This window comes from Pangasianodon hypophthalmus, chromosome 27, assembly GCF_027358585.1.
Source record: "Pangasianodon hypophthalmus isolate fPanHyp1 chromosome 27, fPanHyp1.pri, whole genome shotgun sequence".
NCBI classification, from domain to species: domain Eukaryota; kingdom Metazoa; phylum Chordata; class Actinopteri; order Siluriformes; family Pangasiidae; genus Pangasianodon; species Pangasianodon hypophthalmus.
In genome coordinates, this window is record NC_069736.1 from 13,467,219 (window position 1) to 13,487,962 (window position 20,744).

Here is a 20,744-nt window from a genome sequence, read left to right on the forward strand (position 1 = left end):
CATTTTAGGGGAAATAAAGAAAAAGAAAAACCATACGAAAACCTGGTTGCGTAAGTGTACACAGCTTTTTAGAATGGGTCATGTGAATTTGCTCATAATTTTTCAGAAGTAATTGTTCAAAAATAATCATCATACATCTGTCATCAATGAATAATTCTGATCAAATAAAGATCAGCTTTTTCCCAAGGTAAAGCACGGTGGTGGCAGCATCATGCTATGGGGCTGCTTCTTTTCAGCTGGGACTTGTCATGATAGGCAGAATCATGCATAGCTCCAAATACCAATACACTGTGGACCAAAACCTGCAGGTCTCTGTTAGACAGCTGAAGATTTGACCCCCTCCTCCAGCACAGTAATGACCCAAAGCACATACCCAAGTCAACAAACGAATGGCTTCAGAAAAAGAAGATATGGAATCTCCCAGTCCGAGCCCAGATCTAAATCAATCTTGGTTTCATTTTTTTACATCACAAAACCTGCAATTTTAACAGGGGAGTGTACACTTTTTATATCCATTGTATATTATTATGATTCCAGCTGTATACTATCTGAATCTCATCTGAAACCTGTAGACGAATTAAAAAAAGAAAAAAGAAAAAAGAAAGAAAACTTCAGCTGGTAAGACGATGTCATTTTCTCTATAATTTGAGAAGAACCACTGAAGAAAGTACAATCTCAACCTCATCCTTCTCCTGCTTCTGAGACAGAATGTGTGTTTAAAAAGTGTTTGATACAACATCAACAATTCGAGATGCCTGCAACAAAGCAATAAGAATGGCAGCTGCGAACTGGACATACGATACACACATACAGCAGTAGCCTTGTGGAGGTAGCTGAGAACCCGAGAAGAACAGGTGTTCTGCTGGATTTCACAGATACGAGATCTTTTTTTGGTTGTTGTTGTTTTCCCCCCTCAGTGTGTACTGCTGTTCTCTATTCTTCCTTTCTCACTTTTCACTTTGTTCTGTCAGCCTGCAGCTTTGTAGAGCTGGAACACTGTGTTCTCTGACTACTATAACCCTCTTTCAGTGTGTGTGTGTGTGTGTGTGTGTGTGTGTGTGTGTGTGTGTGTTGAGTTTGAGTTTCAGCAAACAGAATGCTGTGTGTGCTCAGGAAATCATTGATTCTCAACAATCACACACACTGAGCCTCCTTACTGACACCAGACGTAAGAGGAAGGATGCCAGGTGCAACTGGGCTGTGTGTGTGTGTGTGTGTGTGTGTGTGTGTGTGTGTGTGTGTGGTGTAGGTCTGCCATCGAAACAGTGTGTGTTCTCCTTTAGCCTGCAGAGAAGCCACTGATGGACGAACTGTACATGGGCACACACGCCCCAGACTTATGTTGCACTGACCACACACACACACACACACACACACACACACACACACACACACACACACACACAGTGACAAACGTCTGCAAAAATGCAATACACACTTCGAAAGTGAGAGATTTAATATATAAATGTACATATAAATGAGTCCACATGCTGCAAAACACATCACCAATTTCTCAAATTAACAAACCACATTCTCTCTCTCTCTCTCTCTCTCTCTCTCACACACACACACACACACACACACACACAGACACACACCATAATCTAAATGTCTTTAATATTACTGTATTTGATGAGGATTGGCTCTAAATACAAAACCCCACCCTTAAGCAAAAAAAAAAAAAAAGAAAAGAAAAAGTAGATATGATGAATTAACACATTTTAGCTTGTGTTGCCTCTGCTTCCTGAACTTTTTACAAATTAGCTGTCTGCAAATCCTCTTTAATTAGAAGAAGTGTCTTTTAAATGAACTCTGCACTTAATTTGCTTTAAAGGCGGGCTTATCGGTGCTAATCCGAACAGCGAAACACTTCCTTCAATCACGCCGAGCTCCATTTGTCAGGCTGATTATGCTCAGCTAGCAGGTAGTCAGTGTGTTGCAAATTCCCTGTAACTCAAATTTGCTCAATTTTATGCATCATTTGGAATCCTGAGTCTATTTCCTCCAGAGTCTGGAGATAAAACCAGACAGTACTGTGGTGTGGGAGTGAGCGTATTTGTCTCTGCTCTACCCGCGTACATTTCTCAGCTGTCTTGAAGTTGGCGAGACGCTGCGCTGGTACAACTGCTTACAAGCACACGAGACACACGACCGCATATGTATGTTAAGCAAAGAGCATGCACGTGTTGTGAAGTGTGTTCACATGCAGTCTGCTGAATTTCAGCACGTTGCGCAGTGATATCTCTTTACCTCCAAATATTTGATGCATTGAACTGCGGCAGCATGGTCTGAGTATTTCAGAAACTAGAGGGATTTTCACGCACAGAACTTTATACAGAATGGTGTGAAAAACAAAAGTGAGCAGTAAACATGAAGGCGAATAGCCAGATTGGTTCAAGATGACAGGAAGGGTACGGTAACTCAAATAACAACTCTACAATCGTGTGAAGCAGAAAAGCATCTCAGAATGCACAACATGGAGAACCTTGAGGCGGATGGGCTACAACAGCAGAAGACCACATCGGGTTCCACTCGTGTCAGCTAAGAACAGGAATTTGAGGCTACAATGGGAACAGGCTCTCAGAGACGTGCAAAAACGCCACCTGGTTTGATGAATCTCGATTTCTGAAGCATGAACTCTTGGACCCAACTTGCCTTGTGTTAATATTAAGGCTGGTTGTAGTGGTGTAATGGTGTGGGGAATTTTTTCTTGGCATACACTGGGCCCTTTAATACCAATCAAAAAATCATTTGAATGCCACAGCCTATCTGAATATTGTTACTGATCATGTACGTCCCTTTATGGCCACAATTTACCCAGTATGCAGACTGTAACCTGACCTCAAGATCGAGCAGACAAAACAAGACCAAATATACAATATACAATAATACAATGCCACTACTATGTCAGCTTCAGTGCTGTGCTGAGACACCGAGCAAATAATAACTGCTAGTAATAATTCTGTGGTAATCCCTATGCCAGACAAATGGGTAGGTGCACACACAAAGAGATGTGAGACAATGTTTGGGAACAGCACTGTCATTACAGAAGTATTTTAAGGTCAGGCTGATGTTTACTTTGGGTCTTGGATGCTCTGAATTTCTAACCAGGCCGCTTCCAGTAACATCCCAAAAATCCGACTGGAAATTGACTCACACCGTTACTCATTATCGTTCTCATCATCATGACTTCATCATTCATCCAAGTCATCATCACACTGTGTACCAAATTTTAAAAAAGTACAAACACAAAGCTGTAAAGCTGAAAACGTTCGGATGATGAACACAAGAACTAAAAGCCACATAACTCAACCAAAGGTTTGACAGACTTACTAGCTGTGTCAATAGGCTAGAGCTCATATCCCTAATGGATGTGCGCTGGTTCGCTTAAATGAGCTCTAAATTTAGCGCTTGCATAATGAAGCCATCAGGTAATGAAGGTGGGAAGGAAAAGAGCAGCCATGACCCCTGATCTGTAAATGAGCAAGATGAACATGAAATGGGGGTTACATTTAAAAACAGGCAAGTGGGATATTGGGTCCAAACCCCCAGACAACCTAATGACCCCAATCAAAGATGCCTTTTTAGATGTAAGTGTGTGTGGGAGAGTGTGTGTGGGAGGCCCTGAGGGGCTCCTGCGCCCTTACCAAGGCCGGAGAAGATTTATACCGGCTGTTAAGGCGGCCATTAGGGACGGACTGACATTTTATATCTATTTAAAAATGTGACTTCATTAAGGATTGAAAAATTAGAGTTTTTTTTCTGCTTTTGTTCCACCATAGTCAAACAATCTACCATCTTACCTCTCAAAGATCATCCCTCGCTCTTCTTTTCTATATATATATATATATATATATATATATATATATATATATATATATATATACACACACGAGATGAATGCCAGGCTTTGATGGTCAGATGCAGTGACCCGGTCAAGAAAAGAAGCACTTCAAGAGGTCATTCATAACCTGGCTAGCGTACACACACCTACACGCTCAGCCTGCTCAGCCTCAAAGAGCCATTCAGAGCAAAAGAGTGGAGAATGAGGGGCGAGTAAAAAGGTGTGTGTTTCTGCGAGTGAAATGGAGAAGGTCAGGCAGTGGGAGGGCAAATACAGGTTTATTTACATGGATTATTGTGAGTGAGCATGTGTGTATAGAGATTTTTTTTCCTGAATCAAGGTCTGAAAGCCTGGAAAGCACCAGTTGATCTGCTTGAGAAGCGAGACTGTTTTCTGTCTGTGTTGGTCAGATTCACTGATGGCAGGCACATAAAACAGAGAGGGCTACGTGGTAATGTGTGTGAGGCACAACTGCCTGCATAAGCACTAATCCCCCAACATGCAAGCATGTCCTGATTCCCTATTGCACACCGGAATTAGAAACGTGGCACCTTTCAGATCCAATCAATAACCTACACAGTTTTATTACTTTAAAGGAATACTCTGACCTAATCGCTATCCATCACACCACTGTAGCAGTGGTGCGCCTGAACAAAAAAAATTTCCCCGTACTGAGAAAAAAACCCAGAAAATCCTGTTTACTATAATGGAAGTCTAAGGGCAGCTGTTCGGGTAGACAATAAACAGTTATGAATAACATGAATTTTTTAATGAAATGTCTTATTCTGCCAGAGATGACACTAGTCTTTTAGGGTATTTTTTATCCTTGGCCCAAATACTTGAGTCCGCACCCAGGAGCAATTCTGGGCTCATTTGGGGCGGGGCTCATTATCAAAGATTCCCTTTCACATTGAATTTCTTCCAATCTGTGGATCGATTGCGCAGTTGACTTTTGTACACGCAGGTCTGCAAAAGGGTAGGCACTAGGTTCATCAGTTTATTTTGTATTTTTTAATTATATTCCTTTACTATTAACAAACAGTTGCGAAGATCAGCATGCAGACGAAGAGATGTTCTCATTGAAGAAGATTTCAAAACTTGAAAAAGGAAGTAACATGACAAGTCTAATTGGTCTAACCAATCTTAGTCTAAGTGATCTAACCAGTCTAAGTGATCTAACCAGTCTGAGTGATCTAACCAGTCTAAGTGATCTAACCAGTCTGAGTGATCTAACCAGTCTAAGGCTAATTGATCTAACCAGTCTGAGTGATCTAACCAGTCTAAGTCTAAGTGATCTAAACAATCTAAGTGATCTAACCACTCTAAGTCTACTTGATCTAACCGCTCTAAGTCTAATTGATCTAACCAGTCTACTTGATCTAACCGCTCTAAGTCTAATTGATCTAACCAGTCTAATTGATCTAACCACTCTAAGTCTAATTGATCTAACCAATCTAAATCTAATTGGTCTAACCAGTCTAATTACTCAGCATGCGGCACTGAGCGTGGATAGCTTCCACACCTTATGTGCACAGCATCATGGTTCAGTTGAAGCGAGCTCCAGACCACTGTTCTCAAGAGGACCAGAAATTTGGTTCTACGGACCGATCCCGAGATCTGAACCCACTTTCACACTCCACCAAGCGCAATGCTGAAAACAACCTTAGAAGGGTTAATTTGTGGTTGTGTTACCAATGTAGCGTAACATTGCATGGATACCTCATTTGAATTTACTTCATATTTTGATGGAACTCAACAACTGTCCTTAGTCAGTGGGTTTTCCGATCTTTTCTCATCACAGAAAAATATCTCCAAATTCCTGACTGAGGTAATCACACACACACACACACACACACACACACACACACACTACAGATACAGTAAACTGAGATTAGGTTGAAAAACACCAGAGTATCCCTTTAACACTCAAAGACTGATCTCGGGTTGACCGAATGCTGACGTGACGCTGTCTGTGATAAGTACTGCCTGGTGATTAGTTAACAGGACAGATCTGAGATCAGGCAGGTGGTGCAGAGCTACAGAGAGCTTTTCCATAATTCACGCTAAGCTCTGGGTCAGTGGAGTAGAACAGATACACTCCTGACTCAGCGGCTCTGCTGTTAAGCTGTGCCCACAGACACACACACACACACACACACACACACACACAGTCCTAAATAATGCACATAAATTTCCTGTTCAAAGCCCTGGCAGTATGTATCTTGTATCCCAAGTGGAGAGGCCTAGATTTTTTGGGATGTGCTAGTACACACACACACACACACACACACACACACCTGGGAAATGAGTCATTCTGCAGTGCACGAAACCAAAGAAGGAAAAACACTGCTTTTCCTGATCTAATATTAGAAAATATCATGAGTTTAGTGAGAACCAAATTGGTTCTATTAATATAGTAAAATTTGTACACTAAAGTGTAGTGAGAATTGCAGGGAAAAGAAACACTAAAATAAATTGGGACGCAGCCCACAACAGCTGTGGTGAGAATGGAAACACAAACCGACTGCTATTCAGCACCACTGTCCTCACACTGGCCCTGACTGGAAACAGGTGTGTGTGTGTGTGTGTGTGTGTGTGTGTGTGTGTGTGTGTGTGTGTGTGCGTGTGCACACAACTGTGCCTGTGCGTAAGAACGGCTCATCTGTTTGTGATGTGTGTGTATAAGTGTCAGTAAATGTGCTTCATTAGCAGACTCTGAAGAAGCAGAGGTGATAATTAACCTGTAAGTGCATGTCATAACCACTCAACACACACACACACACACACACACACACACACACACACACACACGCACAATCAATCATTCACACACACCCCTGGGTCAGGAGAACAAAGCCACAAAGGCACTGAGTGGGAGAATAGGGGCGAAGAGGAAAAAGATTAAAAGGAATGTTTAAAAAAAGAGAGAGAGAGATGAAACTAGAGACTGGAAAAGAGGAAAAGACGAACTATGGGATCAGTCAGCGCCGCAAGCGATGAGATCCGGAAAAAGTAAGACAAGCCACAAACAGCTTCTCTGTTTCCACACACACACACACACACACACACACACACACACAGTAATAGTGATGTATAGCTGCCCTTTAAACTCTGGGCACACAAAGAGAGAAAGCATACAAGAGCAAAACAGTCACACAAGAACAACAACAACAAAAACAACTGCTGCTCAATTACACACTGTGACAACCTGAAAGTCTACAACAGACAGCAGAAGAGAAAGCACACGTCGTTAAGATGGACAAGAAGATTTAAGAACCTTTTGGCGGAGGAGTTTACTGCGGACGCGGCCCCACAGCTTAGCGCCCGTGTTGGAGTGGCTCTTCGTAGCGGGAGCTTCATCCACGCAACACCGTTCCTCCAAGCGCTCGCACACCGAGTTCAGGTTACAGTCTGTGACCACGATCTCAGTCATCCTGACCTCGCAAATACACACAATACGCGCAAAACCGGGGGTGACTCACCCCCTAACGGCTGGGGAAAAGAAGCTTCCCAACAGTAGAGTATCCAACAGTTCCAAAAATCTTCCCAATTCCAAAAAAAAAGGTCAGCTTTAGAATGGAAAAAAAAAACTATAAGCAAACCACAAAATGTCTAAATTTCCACCCTTTGATTGGGATGGAGTGATGAAAATGAGAAAAGTGATCAAGATTCATTCCGGAGGAAACGTCCTGCTCGAGCTGCCTGCATCCCTCTGCTCCTCTCAGCTGCGCTCACGATCTGATTCCCAGCAACACACGCGCGCGCGCGCACACAGAGAAAGAAAAAGGAGGAGGAGGAGAGAGGGAAGGAGGGATGAGGGGAGGAGGGAGACTGGGAGAGCTGCCTTTTCGTTTTCAGTATGACAGAAAGGAACGTAGATGGAGGTAAAGTGAATAAACCCAACACTGAAATTCCTCTCAAACTTTTACGGCGCAAAACGTCGAACGCATATGTGTGTCACCTTTGTTTTGTTTTTTGGTTTTTTTTCCTTTCATCTTTGTTTCTCTTTTTTCCAGACAGCTGTGTGTGTAGGCTGTTCTATACAGCTTGCTATATCTCTCTGCTGATACTAATCTCATATTTCCGATATCTCTTTCCAATTGTCCTCCTGTTTGTCATCCATCATCACCTTTTATCCATGCTTCCATACAAACAACATTCATACACAATTCATACAATACACGAGCATAATTAATTAGCCTGGCCTACACATCAGTGCTACATTTTTCACGTAATAACACGTGGCCAGCTAGTTATGCCAGCTACTACTGTAGTCGAGGTTTCCAGGCGACTGAAAACACAGGACTGGGCAGCACACTGGAGCGTCCATTTGGCCCGTGGGCTTTGAAAGGAAATTATGGGAAAATCCAACGTAAAGTGTATTAGTAAGATTTTGGCAAAACGGCTTTAATGGGCCTTGGTGGAGATTCCATAAGAAGTGTAATGGAGGGGTTAAGACCTTCTTCTAAAAGACATTTCCTCAGTTTTGACGTGTTTTGACGATGGTGATGAGAGTGTTCGCTCCAAAAAATCTCCAGGTGTTTGACTGGATTCAAACCTAGAGCTTTTTTTTTTAATTGTTATTCTACTATATACTTCGTTTACTTGTGTTACTATAGAATGTCGTAATTGTATATGAATTGTATAATCACGTACGACTGAGGAAAGACGATTCCTCCATCATCCTTGCTATGATTGATAAGTGTGTCTCATCTGGAGAAGAAGGAGAAGCTCTACCCAGGTACTAATCCAAATCAAACCTCAGCACACACTTTACTCCATGTGGGATCTCTCCAGAGGGCTGAGGAGAAGGAGGGCATGTAAGAACACCAGGGGTATTTTTAAAACCGGGATAAAAAAAGTAGCGGCCTCGTTCTGGGTCTGCGTCATCGTGTCGAGGAAGGAATGTCTGGGAAAATGGGGAGGGCATGAAAAATAGAGAAGGATGCCACACAACGAAAGGAAAAGCAAGTGATCCAAACATGGAGCCGAGACGTTGAGGGTTAAGGTGATTCCAACTCTCCACCTTGTGGTCCGAAGCGAAGGACCGCGACCACTGAACTGCTACTACATGTTACCACTTTCCAAAACATTAAACACTCCTGCCATCCACAGCCTAAGCCTGTCCGTTATTTATGCATTTAATAAAAATGTCTGCTTAAGGCCTGACAACTGATGAAGGTCTGTCTCACACACACATTAACACACATACACACACTGGTGTGACCACAAGATCTGAGCCACGTTCCTTCCTTTTGAAACATCACTAGACGGTAACCTCAGACTTTAACTTTAGACCCTGTGACTACATGTCTACTTGTGGTGGAAATAAAATACTACAGGAATGAGAGAAAAAGAGAGAAAATGAAATGAAATCCAATCATGTGGCAGGAGACCAGAATGTTTTTCCAGTCTTCAACTGTCCAGTTTCAGTGAGTCTGTGCCCATGATAGTCTCAGATTCTTGTTCTTGGCTGACAGGAGGGGAACTCGATGTGGTCTTCTACTGTTGTAGCTCATCTGCCTCAAGGTTGGACATGTTGTGCGTTTTGAGATGCTTTTCTGCTCACCACGGTTGTACAGAGTGGTTATTTATTGAAGTTATCGTAGCCTTCCTGTTAGCTGAAAACAGTCCGGCCATTCTCCTCTGATCTCTCTAAGCAACAAGGCGCTCACTGGATGTTTTTTGTTTTGCGCACCGATAAAGCGCTCAGTGAGAACACTGTATGTTTTGAAAATAAATTAAGCCAAGGAGTTTTTTTTTTTTTTAAATTTTAGTTAGTCATTGACTGTACAATGTTTGAGCAACCCTGATGTAGTGAACTGAAAAAAAATCTGAAGTAAAGACTATTAAATTTGAAGTAAAGATTATTAAACAGAATCGCTCTATTGCCTGAAGCATTTTGATGATCCTGATGAAGAGAGAATGACGACGTGAGAAAAGATGCAGAGAGGGAGATAAGAGCCGGATGAGGAAAAAAAAAACAGCCGAAGGAGAAAGCGATGGAGAGAATGACAAGGAGATTGAAAAGGTTTGAGGAGGCAGGTGTTTCCATGTGGAGTGTGTGGTTTAATCAGCTTGACATTATTTCGACACTTATCCCAATCTGACATGGATAATCACCTGTTTATTTAATGTAGGAAGAGGAGAATAATACTGATAACAATGGGAAAACTGGAGAGAGGGATGGAATGAAGGCAAAAAAAAGAAGCAAAGATGCTTTGAACTTTCGTCTGTGTGTGTATGTTTCACTGAAAACCGTGGGCCTCCTTTCATGTTCAGAGCAAATGCTTTGTTACGAAGGCTTCAAGAACCAAAACAGAGATCATTAACATACAGCCAAGCCTTTTATGAGTACACACCCACACACACACACACACACTCCCACCACCACCCGACGGGCTACCTAGCATGTCATGGCACAACCTTGACTGATTAGCCACTTGGTTTCCATGGAAACCATATTTATTTAGAGTACCGCAAAATCAATACACTAAGAAGCCAAACTAAGGACAGGGCAAAAAAAAATGAATAAAAAAAAAGACATACATTATAAGAGGATAATTGAAGTTCGATCTGATGAGCAAAATCATCACACACACTCACGCATGCAGCGCGGCGGGGAGCGATGATTAATTCATGAGGCTCACTCATCTCTTTTGTCTTCGAGAGGCTTTCTAGGAAAAGCCGTCTGGCCGAGTCACAGCGCTCATACAAACACTGGCGCGTTCGCGATGAGCTGTAGTCAACGTCTCAAATTCTCCGAAAGTGGTTCATCCTGTACACGAGTCCACACTGATCCCCTAAAGACGTTCGTGAATTTCCCAAAAACAGCTTCATTTACAGTAGACGATGTTGATAATGGCAATATAAAACACTTCCTGGTGTGTGTTATTACGCTGTAGTGCTGTTACTTGGTGTGTATGTAACTCTCAGTTGGACAGGGATTTACAGAAAGTGAGTAGATGAGGAAGTTCTACCTCACTCACACACACACACACACACAGAGTTTTTCATTCATATACTCTTAAACACACCTTTTCAATTTTAGCAGAAATATGAAAACTCTTTTTCTTGCTATATGAAAGCTGACCAAAAGCCTTCTCTACACCCTCTCTCTCTCTCTCTCTCTCTCTCTCTTTCTCTCTCTCCATACCATAAAAAGACATGCATAGTTTAACATTTGGACAGCTACAGGAAGCGCAAAATAGAGCGCCATATGTCTCTGGGTGCTTATAGACACACACAAGCTCGAATCCAGTTAATCGCATTCCAGTGTAACTCACACACATCGTGACATCACACACCAGTATATTCTGCACAGGAAGTCTGAAGTGTGTGTAGTTATGAGTCAGGATTTTACTAGTCATACAACTAAAAAGAGGCATTCCCTGGGCTCCAGTAGTGTCAGAACTATTAGCCCCTCACAGGAAAGGAGGATATAATAGAGCGGATATTAAAACAGGAACACTTTCCCTCGGTGTCAAGTTACGTCATTGTCAATTTAATCAACCGTTTCCTTTCAACTAAGTCTAAGGCTGCGTTCGAATTACCTCAGAAGGAATAATAAATCCTCATTTAAAAGTTTGTGCTACTTTGTTTACTGTTCATGCTGGGAGTAGCCATGTTGATCTCACGTCACTTCCTGAACTCGGGGATTAGGAGAGTTCTGAATAGAGAGGGTGATTTCTTTGGTTTTTCCTAAGCGGAGGTCAGAAATTCTGAGTTACAAGTTCCAGCCGAATGCAGTATAAATAGCTGGCTAACTAGCTAGCAAACTACCTAGCTTCCTAAGTAGCTAGCATACTAACTAGCTAGCAGAAAGAAGTAGACTTGCATCAGTAATGTGGAATATGATTTTCAAACCCCGAAAGGTAATGGTTTGAAATAGTAAGTTCTTCTTTCCACTTAACTAGCTAGGTCCACTACTGTTTGAAAAACTAAAATCAACTCGTAATGGCTCCTGGGTGAGCTGTGCTCCTGAAACCTTCAGCCATGTTGACAAGACAACTCATCTAACAACCTTCAAATCGGTGATAAAATCCTTGGAACGGCCTTAAGATGGTAACAGGGATTCCCTTAGTCTCCCAAGCCTGATATAACGCCATGAACTTTGCTCCATCTTTTAGTTACATCTTGCTCTAACATCTTGCTAACACAAAAATTTTCCCACCAGAAACCATTGCACAGAAGTTTGTACACACTGAAGTGCAGAGAGGCAAGCTGATTGTAGCCTTCAGGATTCTGATGCTTGTGGCCAGAAAAGTGTACAAAAGATATGAGATGCTCTATAGATCACGTGTAGAGAATCTGACGTTAGAGAAACACTGATAGAAAGTCAAAGATGGTTTTAATTAATTAAGAAGTGTGATAAAATAGACTAAGATGTACAATTTCATCATTAAACACAAAAATTGACTACAATTCCACTGAAATGCAACCAGAATAAAAAAAACTGAATATACACACCAATCATTATTAAAAAATGTAAACCAGTGAATCGTAATCTTGTACAGTGACGATCCTTTGACGTGACGAACACCTTTACATGTAAACACTCCATAACTCTTCACGCTGTTTTACTGTAACAGCGTTACAGAAGTTTGATCAGAAGCGAACGTTTTGTTTCTGATAACAGAAAGTGATGCATTGCTCCTAGTGACAGACGTACTGAAGGTGTGTGTGTGTGTGTGTGTGGTGCACACTTGGAAGAACAGAACTGGAGTGTGTACGCACACGGGTGTACGGCCTGACGCAAGCGCGTGCACTGTGACCTACTTGGGAGAGGATGGAGAGCTGAGAAAATCCAGAAGAGTTAATAATTTACAAAGAGAGGAAGAGCGGGAAACGACAGGAGCGCTGGCGTCAGAAGAAGGAGGTCAGTGATTGTGTGATGAGAGAAAAGCAATCAGTACGAGTGTGTGTTAACACAAAACACTCCCTGTACACTCGTATACTTCAATGTGGAGTCCGCGATTTTGAAGAACGGTAGCTGAAGCTAGCCGCATTGACACTTTAAATAATAACAAATCCAGTCCGCTCCAAGCCATGCACTCAAAAGAAGAGAAAAACAAAGGATGATGCCTGGGTCAGTGTCCTTCTCAAGTGAAATAACCATTTTGCAACAAAAACACAACAACATATAACAACAGCTACCGCCGCCTCAGCCTGCAATAATGAGCTCACTTATCACAGCCGAACACAAGGCTAACATCGTTAGGGTGGCACTGAGGAACGGCAAAAACAGCCGAAGGCGAAGTCGCAGTACTAATGCGGTTAATGCGTCTCCATCCTGCTGTATCTGTACTGGTCGTTTGTTTCAGTTTGTCTTCTGCTCTTCCTCCATTTCCACATCCGGCAATACGAACACAGCGATGTCGAGAGATGACAAATTAGCATTGAAACAACAGCACCATGCGCACAGCAGCTACATCAATCTCAGACAGAACAAGTAATGACTCTGACACGCAGCTTGACTCAAGAGTGGATTAAAGGTGTATCTCAAACACATGTAGCTGCTAGTAGCTTGACTGTTAGCATGATAGTGCTACAGAAATTAGCACACTATTAGTCATGCAACAATCATGTTATGAAATGAAAGAAAGATGTTGCTATAACTGCATTGGTAACAGGTCACCCTGACCAGGTACCAGGTACTTTACAGCAGAAAACAAGCAGCTTGGATCCTCGTTCTGCTCTCTACAAGCATGTGTACGCAAAAAAGAAACACACACACACACACGCACGTCAAACCTGCCACCACTTAGAACATTCTGGTGTAAGTCTCCTGAGGGAGTGAAACACTGACACTGCGGCAGAAACAATGGAAACAAACATCTGGTAGCGATTGAGAGGGTCTGAATGTCCTGCAATCTTTCTGCAAGCTGGAAGCTACCTATACACACTGTGTGTGTGTGTGTGTGTGTGTGTGTGTGTGTGTGCGTGCGTGCCTGCATCTTTTGTGAAGCCTAAAGGTCCCCATGATGACAGGAATACATAATAATGATCATAATGACCTTGTAGAGATATTTGGCTTATCCCATTGGAATAAAAATCCTTCCATCTTTCTTTCTTTCTTTCTTTCTTTCTTTCTTTCTTTCTTGCATTCTTTTTCATTCATTCATCCATCCTTTCTTTCATTTTTTTCTTTCTTTCTTCCACCATCCATCCAGCCTTCTATGTTTCTTTTGTTTTTCTTTCTTCCTTCCATTCATCCATCCACCGACTCACCCTTTTCTTTCTTTGTTGCATTCTTTCTTTCATCCATCCATCCTTTCTTTCATTTGTTTTTTTTCCTTTATTTTTCCTCCATCCATCCGTCCACCCCTCCATCCATCCATCCACTCACCCACTCACCTTTTATGCAATTTCTATCTACGTTCTTGCGTTCACTTTTTTAAAAAAGAAGGAAAGTACTGAAAACACACACACACTCACACACATACACGCACACAAACACGCACACAAACACCCACTCACTTCAGTACATATTATACAAGAGAGCGCTTCCAAAAGGAACAAACCGCAGCCACTGAGCTGATGAGTGGAAAAAGGATTGAGAGAGTGAAAGAACAGGAGAAATAACAGCAGGATAAAAGCTGGAGGAAGGGTGAGTAGTGCGAGATGCTGACACGAGTGAGTGTGTACATACTTCACACTGACTGAATTACAGGAAGTGAAGAATTAGGACGAGCAAACTTTCACTACTAACACTGCTGCTCACATCCTAGAAATCTGCTTCCGTCTCCTCACATTTACCGGACGCTAGCATAAGAAAGGAACAAAACACGACGTCAAGATCGTATACAGAGGTACTCATGGTGATTATCCTCCCTCTCTCTCTCTCTCTCTCTCTCTCTCTCTCTCTCTCTCTCTCTCTCTCTCTCACACACACACACACACACACCACTGTTCATGCACCAAATGAGAGATGCAGGGTGAAATGTAAGGGCGTATCACTTGTGTCATGTTCTCATCCATTATTCACACACAGACCTTCATACCCGTCTGTTCCTCTGCCCTTTCACTCTCTTTCTCTCTCTCTCTCTCTCTCTCTCTCTCACAAACACACACACACACACACACTCCTGCGGACACATAGCAGAGAGTCGCAAAAGAAGCCAAAATAAACCAAGTGCTACAACCCAGAAATATCCTATAACACTAGTTCAGCAGAGATGTCAGTGTCTCACCCCTTTTTGTTTTCTTGGAACATTCAGCATTGATACAAAAAGGACTGAGGCTCTGATTAAAAAAAAAAAAAAAAAAACAGCTGCACATCAATCGTCTTCTGTGAGCTGCTCTAGATTAGGGAGAGTGCTCTGAGAGATCTGAGCATGCCAGATATACTGCTTTTATTTGGGTCTTGACCCATTTGGACTTCTTTTCCTGGAGTCTGATGGGAAAGTAAGACAGCACCACAACCCGGCTAGCACTGAAGCTAGAACTGGGAGTTAATAAGAACAGTAAGAACTAGGAAGAACTGATTCAGATGTTCCATCACCAACTTTCTTTTCCAGACGTGCCAACAGTGCTAACAAGAAAAGCATGTCAGGGGACGAATAAGACGGAACACAACAGTAAGAAAATATCAAGGCAACAATCTGGTGTGAACACTAAATAATAATAAGCAGCTCCTCCATATTTTTGGACCAAATACACCACAATCCTTCCGTCCTGTTTTCTGGTGGTTCAAAAGATGAAAGCTTGCTAAGTCACAGGTCATACTTTACCTAGATAAAGTCAACGTGAAGTGAAAGCAACTGCTACCCAGGAGGAAGTGTGCTTCTATCACATCCTGTGTCCTTTCCCCTTCGGTTAATTACCTTTTCTGCTTGGGGAGAAAAATCATAAATGGATGGATTGATGGATCGTTTGATGGATCTATGGATTGATGGATCAAAATAAGAAATATGAAATAAAAGAAAGAAAGAAAGAAAGAAAGAAAGAAAGCTCTAGAATGTGATAGATAGAAGCAGCCAGAGAGGAAAAGGAAGGAACTGTTCACAAACTGGCATTTAAAGGTGAGACAGAAACATATGACTGACATTACTGTCAGATTCAGGAGGGAGATTCAGGAGCGAGATTCAGGAGTGAGATACAGGAGTGAGATACAGGAGTGAGATACAGGAGTGAGATCAGGAGGGAAGATCGTGAGGGAGATTCAGGAGGGAAGATCGGGAAGGAGATTCAGGAGTGAGATGAGGAGTGAGATGAGGAGTGGGATCAGGAGTGAGATCAGGAGTGAGATACAGGAGCGAGATACAGGAGCGAGATTCAGGAGTGAGATTCAGGAGGGAAGATCGGGAAGGAGATTCAGGAGTGAGATGAGGAGTGGGATTCAGGAGTGAGATCAGGAGTGAGATCAGGAGTGAGATCAGGAGTGAGATTCAGGAGTGAGATCAGGAGTGAGATACAGGAGTGAGATACAGGAGCGAGATTCAGGAGTGAGATTCAGGAGGGAAGATCGGGAAGGAGATTCAGGAGTGAGATGAGGAGTGGGATTCAGGAGTGAGATCAGGAGTGAGATCAGGAGTGAGATCAGGAGTGAGATCAGGAGCGAGATTCAGGAGTGAGATACAGGAGTGAGATACAGGAGCGAGATTCAGGAGTGAGATTCAGGAGGGAAGATCGGGAAGGAGATTCAGGAGTGAGATGAGGAGTGGGATTCAGGAGTGAGATCAGGAGTGAGATCAGGAGTGAGATTCAGGAGTGAGATTCAGGAGGGAAGATCGTGAGGGAGATTCAGGAGGGAAGATCGGGAAGGAGATTCAAGAGTGAGATGAGGAGTGGGATTCAGGAGTGAGATTCAGGAGTGAGATCAGGAGTGAGATGAGGAGTGGGATTCAGGAGCGAGATTCAGGAGGGAAGATTGGGAGTAGGATTCAGGAGCGAGATTCAGGAGTGAGATCAGGAACATGAGTGTGACTTCATCATGTGTTTAAACTGTGATTGAAGGATCTAACCTTTCAGAATCACTCTCCCTGCAAATCTGTCTCTAACTCCACGAACATCAGCTAAATTAATAGCTCACTTCACAGAGCGTCTCAAGGGTACGGGTGAGGGCACACGTTCAAATGTGAAACGTGAAACAGGAGTGAATGACTGCAGAGTGTGTGTGTGTGTGTGTTTGTGTGTGTTTATATTCATTTATATGAGGTGAGGTGAAATGACAAACACATTTAAACTCATGTGTCCATGTATGTACACAGTGGTGACTGTTGCTGCAAGACACAATTCATGCACTACACAGACTGCCTCGACACACACACAAACACACAAACACACACACACACACACACACACACACACAAAAACACACACACAAACCCACCAACACCAGAGCAACTTCAACAATATTCAGCAAGCCCTGACAGACACAAACAGAAAAACGTACGAGTTGAACACATACTGCAGTGCTCAAGTTACGGTCTTCTAAGTAAATAAATCTGTTGTCGTGTTGCTCTTTCTGCTCCGCTGTGATGGAAAGAAATGCTGAAATCTGACCACAGCTGGGCTACAGCCGCTACGGGAAATGTGCATGTGCACCAAAAGGCGTTGTCGGTTGCTCTTTAACCTACGCTAACGATCACAAAGCCCATTCAGGATTATTTGAACCGAGTTCAACTCCAGTCTTCATGAGTAGCAGGAACAAGGATTTGATTAAAAATCGTGTGAAGTTTTAGAGCATTGTAGCGAAATACAACTGTACATCACCATAACAATGACAGTTTGCGTGGTGCTGCTGAATAACACAGCCAGATGGTTACATGTATAAAGAATAGTTTTGGCCCCAAAATGGAGCCTTGAGGCACACCTCAAGCAGCTACTTAAATAAATAAAGCAGTGCAAAAATAGAAAACGTTCCAGCATCATTACTCATTTATAATCTTCAGAAGAGGAGTATCTATGCTATAGTTTTATCAGTTAAGCTAATTTGCAATAATACATGACTACTTTGTTATAGAAGGAATAGAAGATTAGGGGTATTTTATTCCTCTTACACTCCTGCAATTTGCCAACAATTTTTTTTTAGTAATAAATAAGAACAGCACATCCTACATTGATCCAGTTATTGTTACTTAATATTGTGGAACATCCACAAAAAGTTAGCTCCTGTTATTGTTTACATTATAGCCACTAAGACCATAACATCTTTTTCTTGAAATTAATAAGACACAAAATACGTAGCTGGTCATAGCGAAACCCCTAAGCACCGTCCGTAGAGTTCCTGCTGGTGGAAATCCTCCGCTGACACTGGAGACTCCTTCCATAAATGCTAAATACATGTGTTAAGTTTTTATATTTCTATATACTGTATGTTACTATAAAAATGAGAAGGCATTAGAACTATGCGTCAATTTAAACCTGCGATTAGAACTATACACTATAGTCAAGAGCTTCTGACCAATCAGCGTCAGCATCGATTACTACATTCCGTGATAATTCAAACTGAAAATTGGTCCAAAAAGTCGAAAAGGAAATTATCACGTGTAGACGCAAATATGAAGTAACTCTGCATGTGTGTCCAAACCATGAGCTAGAGGAACATCTTCATGCTAAAGCCATAAACTAGTCATTTATCATGCTAACATGGTTAACTGAACACCATTAGCTTTTAGTCGCCATTAGCCATGTTAGGAGAAGTGTGGTTTATGAAGAGTGCTTAATGGAGGGAAGGTCAGTCTACCTGTGGGAGGGGAGGAGGGAGGAGTGAAGAATAAAGAAACAAAAGGAAAGAGTAGAGGGATGGAGAAGGACAACGTGTTGTATCTATAAGGTGCAGAGTTGGAAGAAAAAAAAGCAGGAGTGCATTTAGGAGGAGATCTTGCTCTCTATAATTCATATGAAATCTTATTAGAACGCTGGTCAGAGCAAGCCTGCTGGTGTGTGAGCGTGTGTGCGAGTGTGTGAGTGTGTGTGCAGTGGAGAGAGATAAGTGGGATCAGTGGGTAGGAAAGTGAATGTGCTGGTGAATCACACTGGACGTGCCATAACGCCAGGCTTCTTATCTCTCACTGTCTTTTTTTCATTTTCCTCATCTATTTTTTTCTCACCCTTTGTGTGTTAACACAGTACCACCTTTCACCTCACGTCCCTTTCCACATTCCACACTCTCACACACACACACACACACACACACGCACGCAATGATTTACACATCCCAGTGGCACGGTGACCAGCATAATCAATCTCTATTATAGCACCCGGATGAAGAGACCAAGAATGAAATGACCCACACGCACACACACACACACACACACGCACGCACACACACGCACACACGTCATACTATCCTTGTGAGGACCTTCCATTGACATAATTGTTAACTCAGCTAATTACTGCTATGCTACACCTAGATCTAAAGCTAATCCTAACCTTAGTAACCAAAATGAAACTTTTTTTTTTTTTTTTTTTTTTTTTTTTTAAATAAAAGCAGAAAAGAAGACAAATGTCCTCACAAGGTCAAAACTGACAGACACACACACACACACACACACACACACACACACACACAGAGAGAGAGAGAGAGAGAGAGAGACAACAGTCTCGGGCTCTGGATAAAATGTGGTGCAATTTTATGGAAAGAAAGAAAGCTCCCTGGCTTCAACATGTCACTCCGGCGCCAACCATTCTTGGTATTTCTTAGCAGGGTCTGCTGCCCAAATGTGCACGCGCACACACACACACACACACACACACACAGAAATCTGAGCATCCATGCATATGTGCACATTCACAATGTTCACCTTTTCTCTCTTTCTTTCTCTCTCTCTTTCTCTCTCTCTCTCTCTCTCACACACACACACACACACAGAGATAAAATGCCTCTTGGTGTGAAATGCTGAAATGTGCTATCTGATACATTGGACTCGATTTGATCCAAAAGTCTGATTCAAAACAACAAAATGGGCTTCAGTCCCAACTAAACTTTGTGTTAATATATGGAACGCCACAAGGGACAAAATTCATCTATCTGAGCTAATGTGTCATTATACTACCAGTTACTATATAAACATCACTTGGTGAAATAATGTTCACGCTGGCCCTTTAAGAGACCTGGTTCGAATAGGAAAGATCTGGCTGATATTTGGAGCACAAAAATCTATTTAGACACAGTGATGAGACGCCAAAGTTTACACATGGTTGGAGCGTAAAGGTGAACTGAGGACAGCACACACACACACACACACACACACACACACACACACTTTTTATTATCTGTAAGTGTAATATCCAGAGGTCTGCTGAATCTGTGCTTCTCTGTCGATGGAATGTTATTGGAGATGCCATTACAGTGAAGCACTTCAGCACACAAAAAGGTCTTGACTATGTTTTGTGCATTGGGGGTTGGGTGAGAGTGCATGTGTGTGTGTGTGTGTGTGTGTGTGTGTGTGTGTGTCTCCCAGGAGGCTTTAGAGAGAGAGGGAAAGGTGAAGAGTAGAGAGGGGCTGCAACGCACCTTTTCTGATTTATAATCTTGGCATGCTGACACATCGGTCATCAGCCCTCCATCTCTCTTCCTTTGTTCCCCTGCTTGCCGCTTGCTTTTTTCTTCTCTCCCCTCACCTTGTTCTGTTCATTAAGGGTCCTCACACAGTAACATTTTACAGTTGTGACGTACTAAGTGTTAAGTGTTCACTCTTGTCGTTGGATCTCACTCTGGTTCTGGAAGTTAAATTTACCGCTTAAACAAAAATGACGTCCAGCGATACGTTATAAATAGATGCTTAACATTATTAGCTCTTTCAGCAGGCACATACATGATGGAGCACTACACGCTAACATTAATATCAGGCGAATAATTGGACCCCATCTGTGACTCCTTCCCCCCATTCATATGCACATATTTATGCTTTTTTTTCATATTCTCTTACACTCATTTATCAGTGTATCTGCC

General features: G+C 42.3%; 1 protein-coding gene across 4 annotated transcripts in view; it reads right to left on the reverse strand.

Annotated features, from left to right (window-relative positions):
- abr (ABR activator of RhoGEF and GTPase) overlaps nt 1-20,744 on the reverse strand; it is a 151,937-nt gene that overhangs the window by 11,823 nt on the left and 119,370 nt on the right. The window contains exon 1 of one of the 4 annotated variants that reach the window (XM_034300561.2): nt 7,122-8,141. The exons of the other annotated variants lie outside the window; for them this stretch is intronic. Coding sequence (XP_034156452.1) covers nt 7,122-7,277 — 156 coding nt within the window. The 5' untranslated portion in view covers nt 7,278-8,141. Of the gene's footprint in view, nt 1-7,121; nt 8,142-20,744 lie in introns of those variants that run through there. 4 annotated transcript variants of the gene reach the window in all.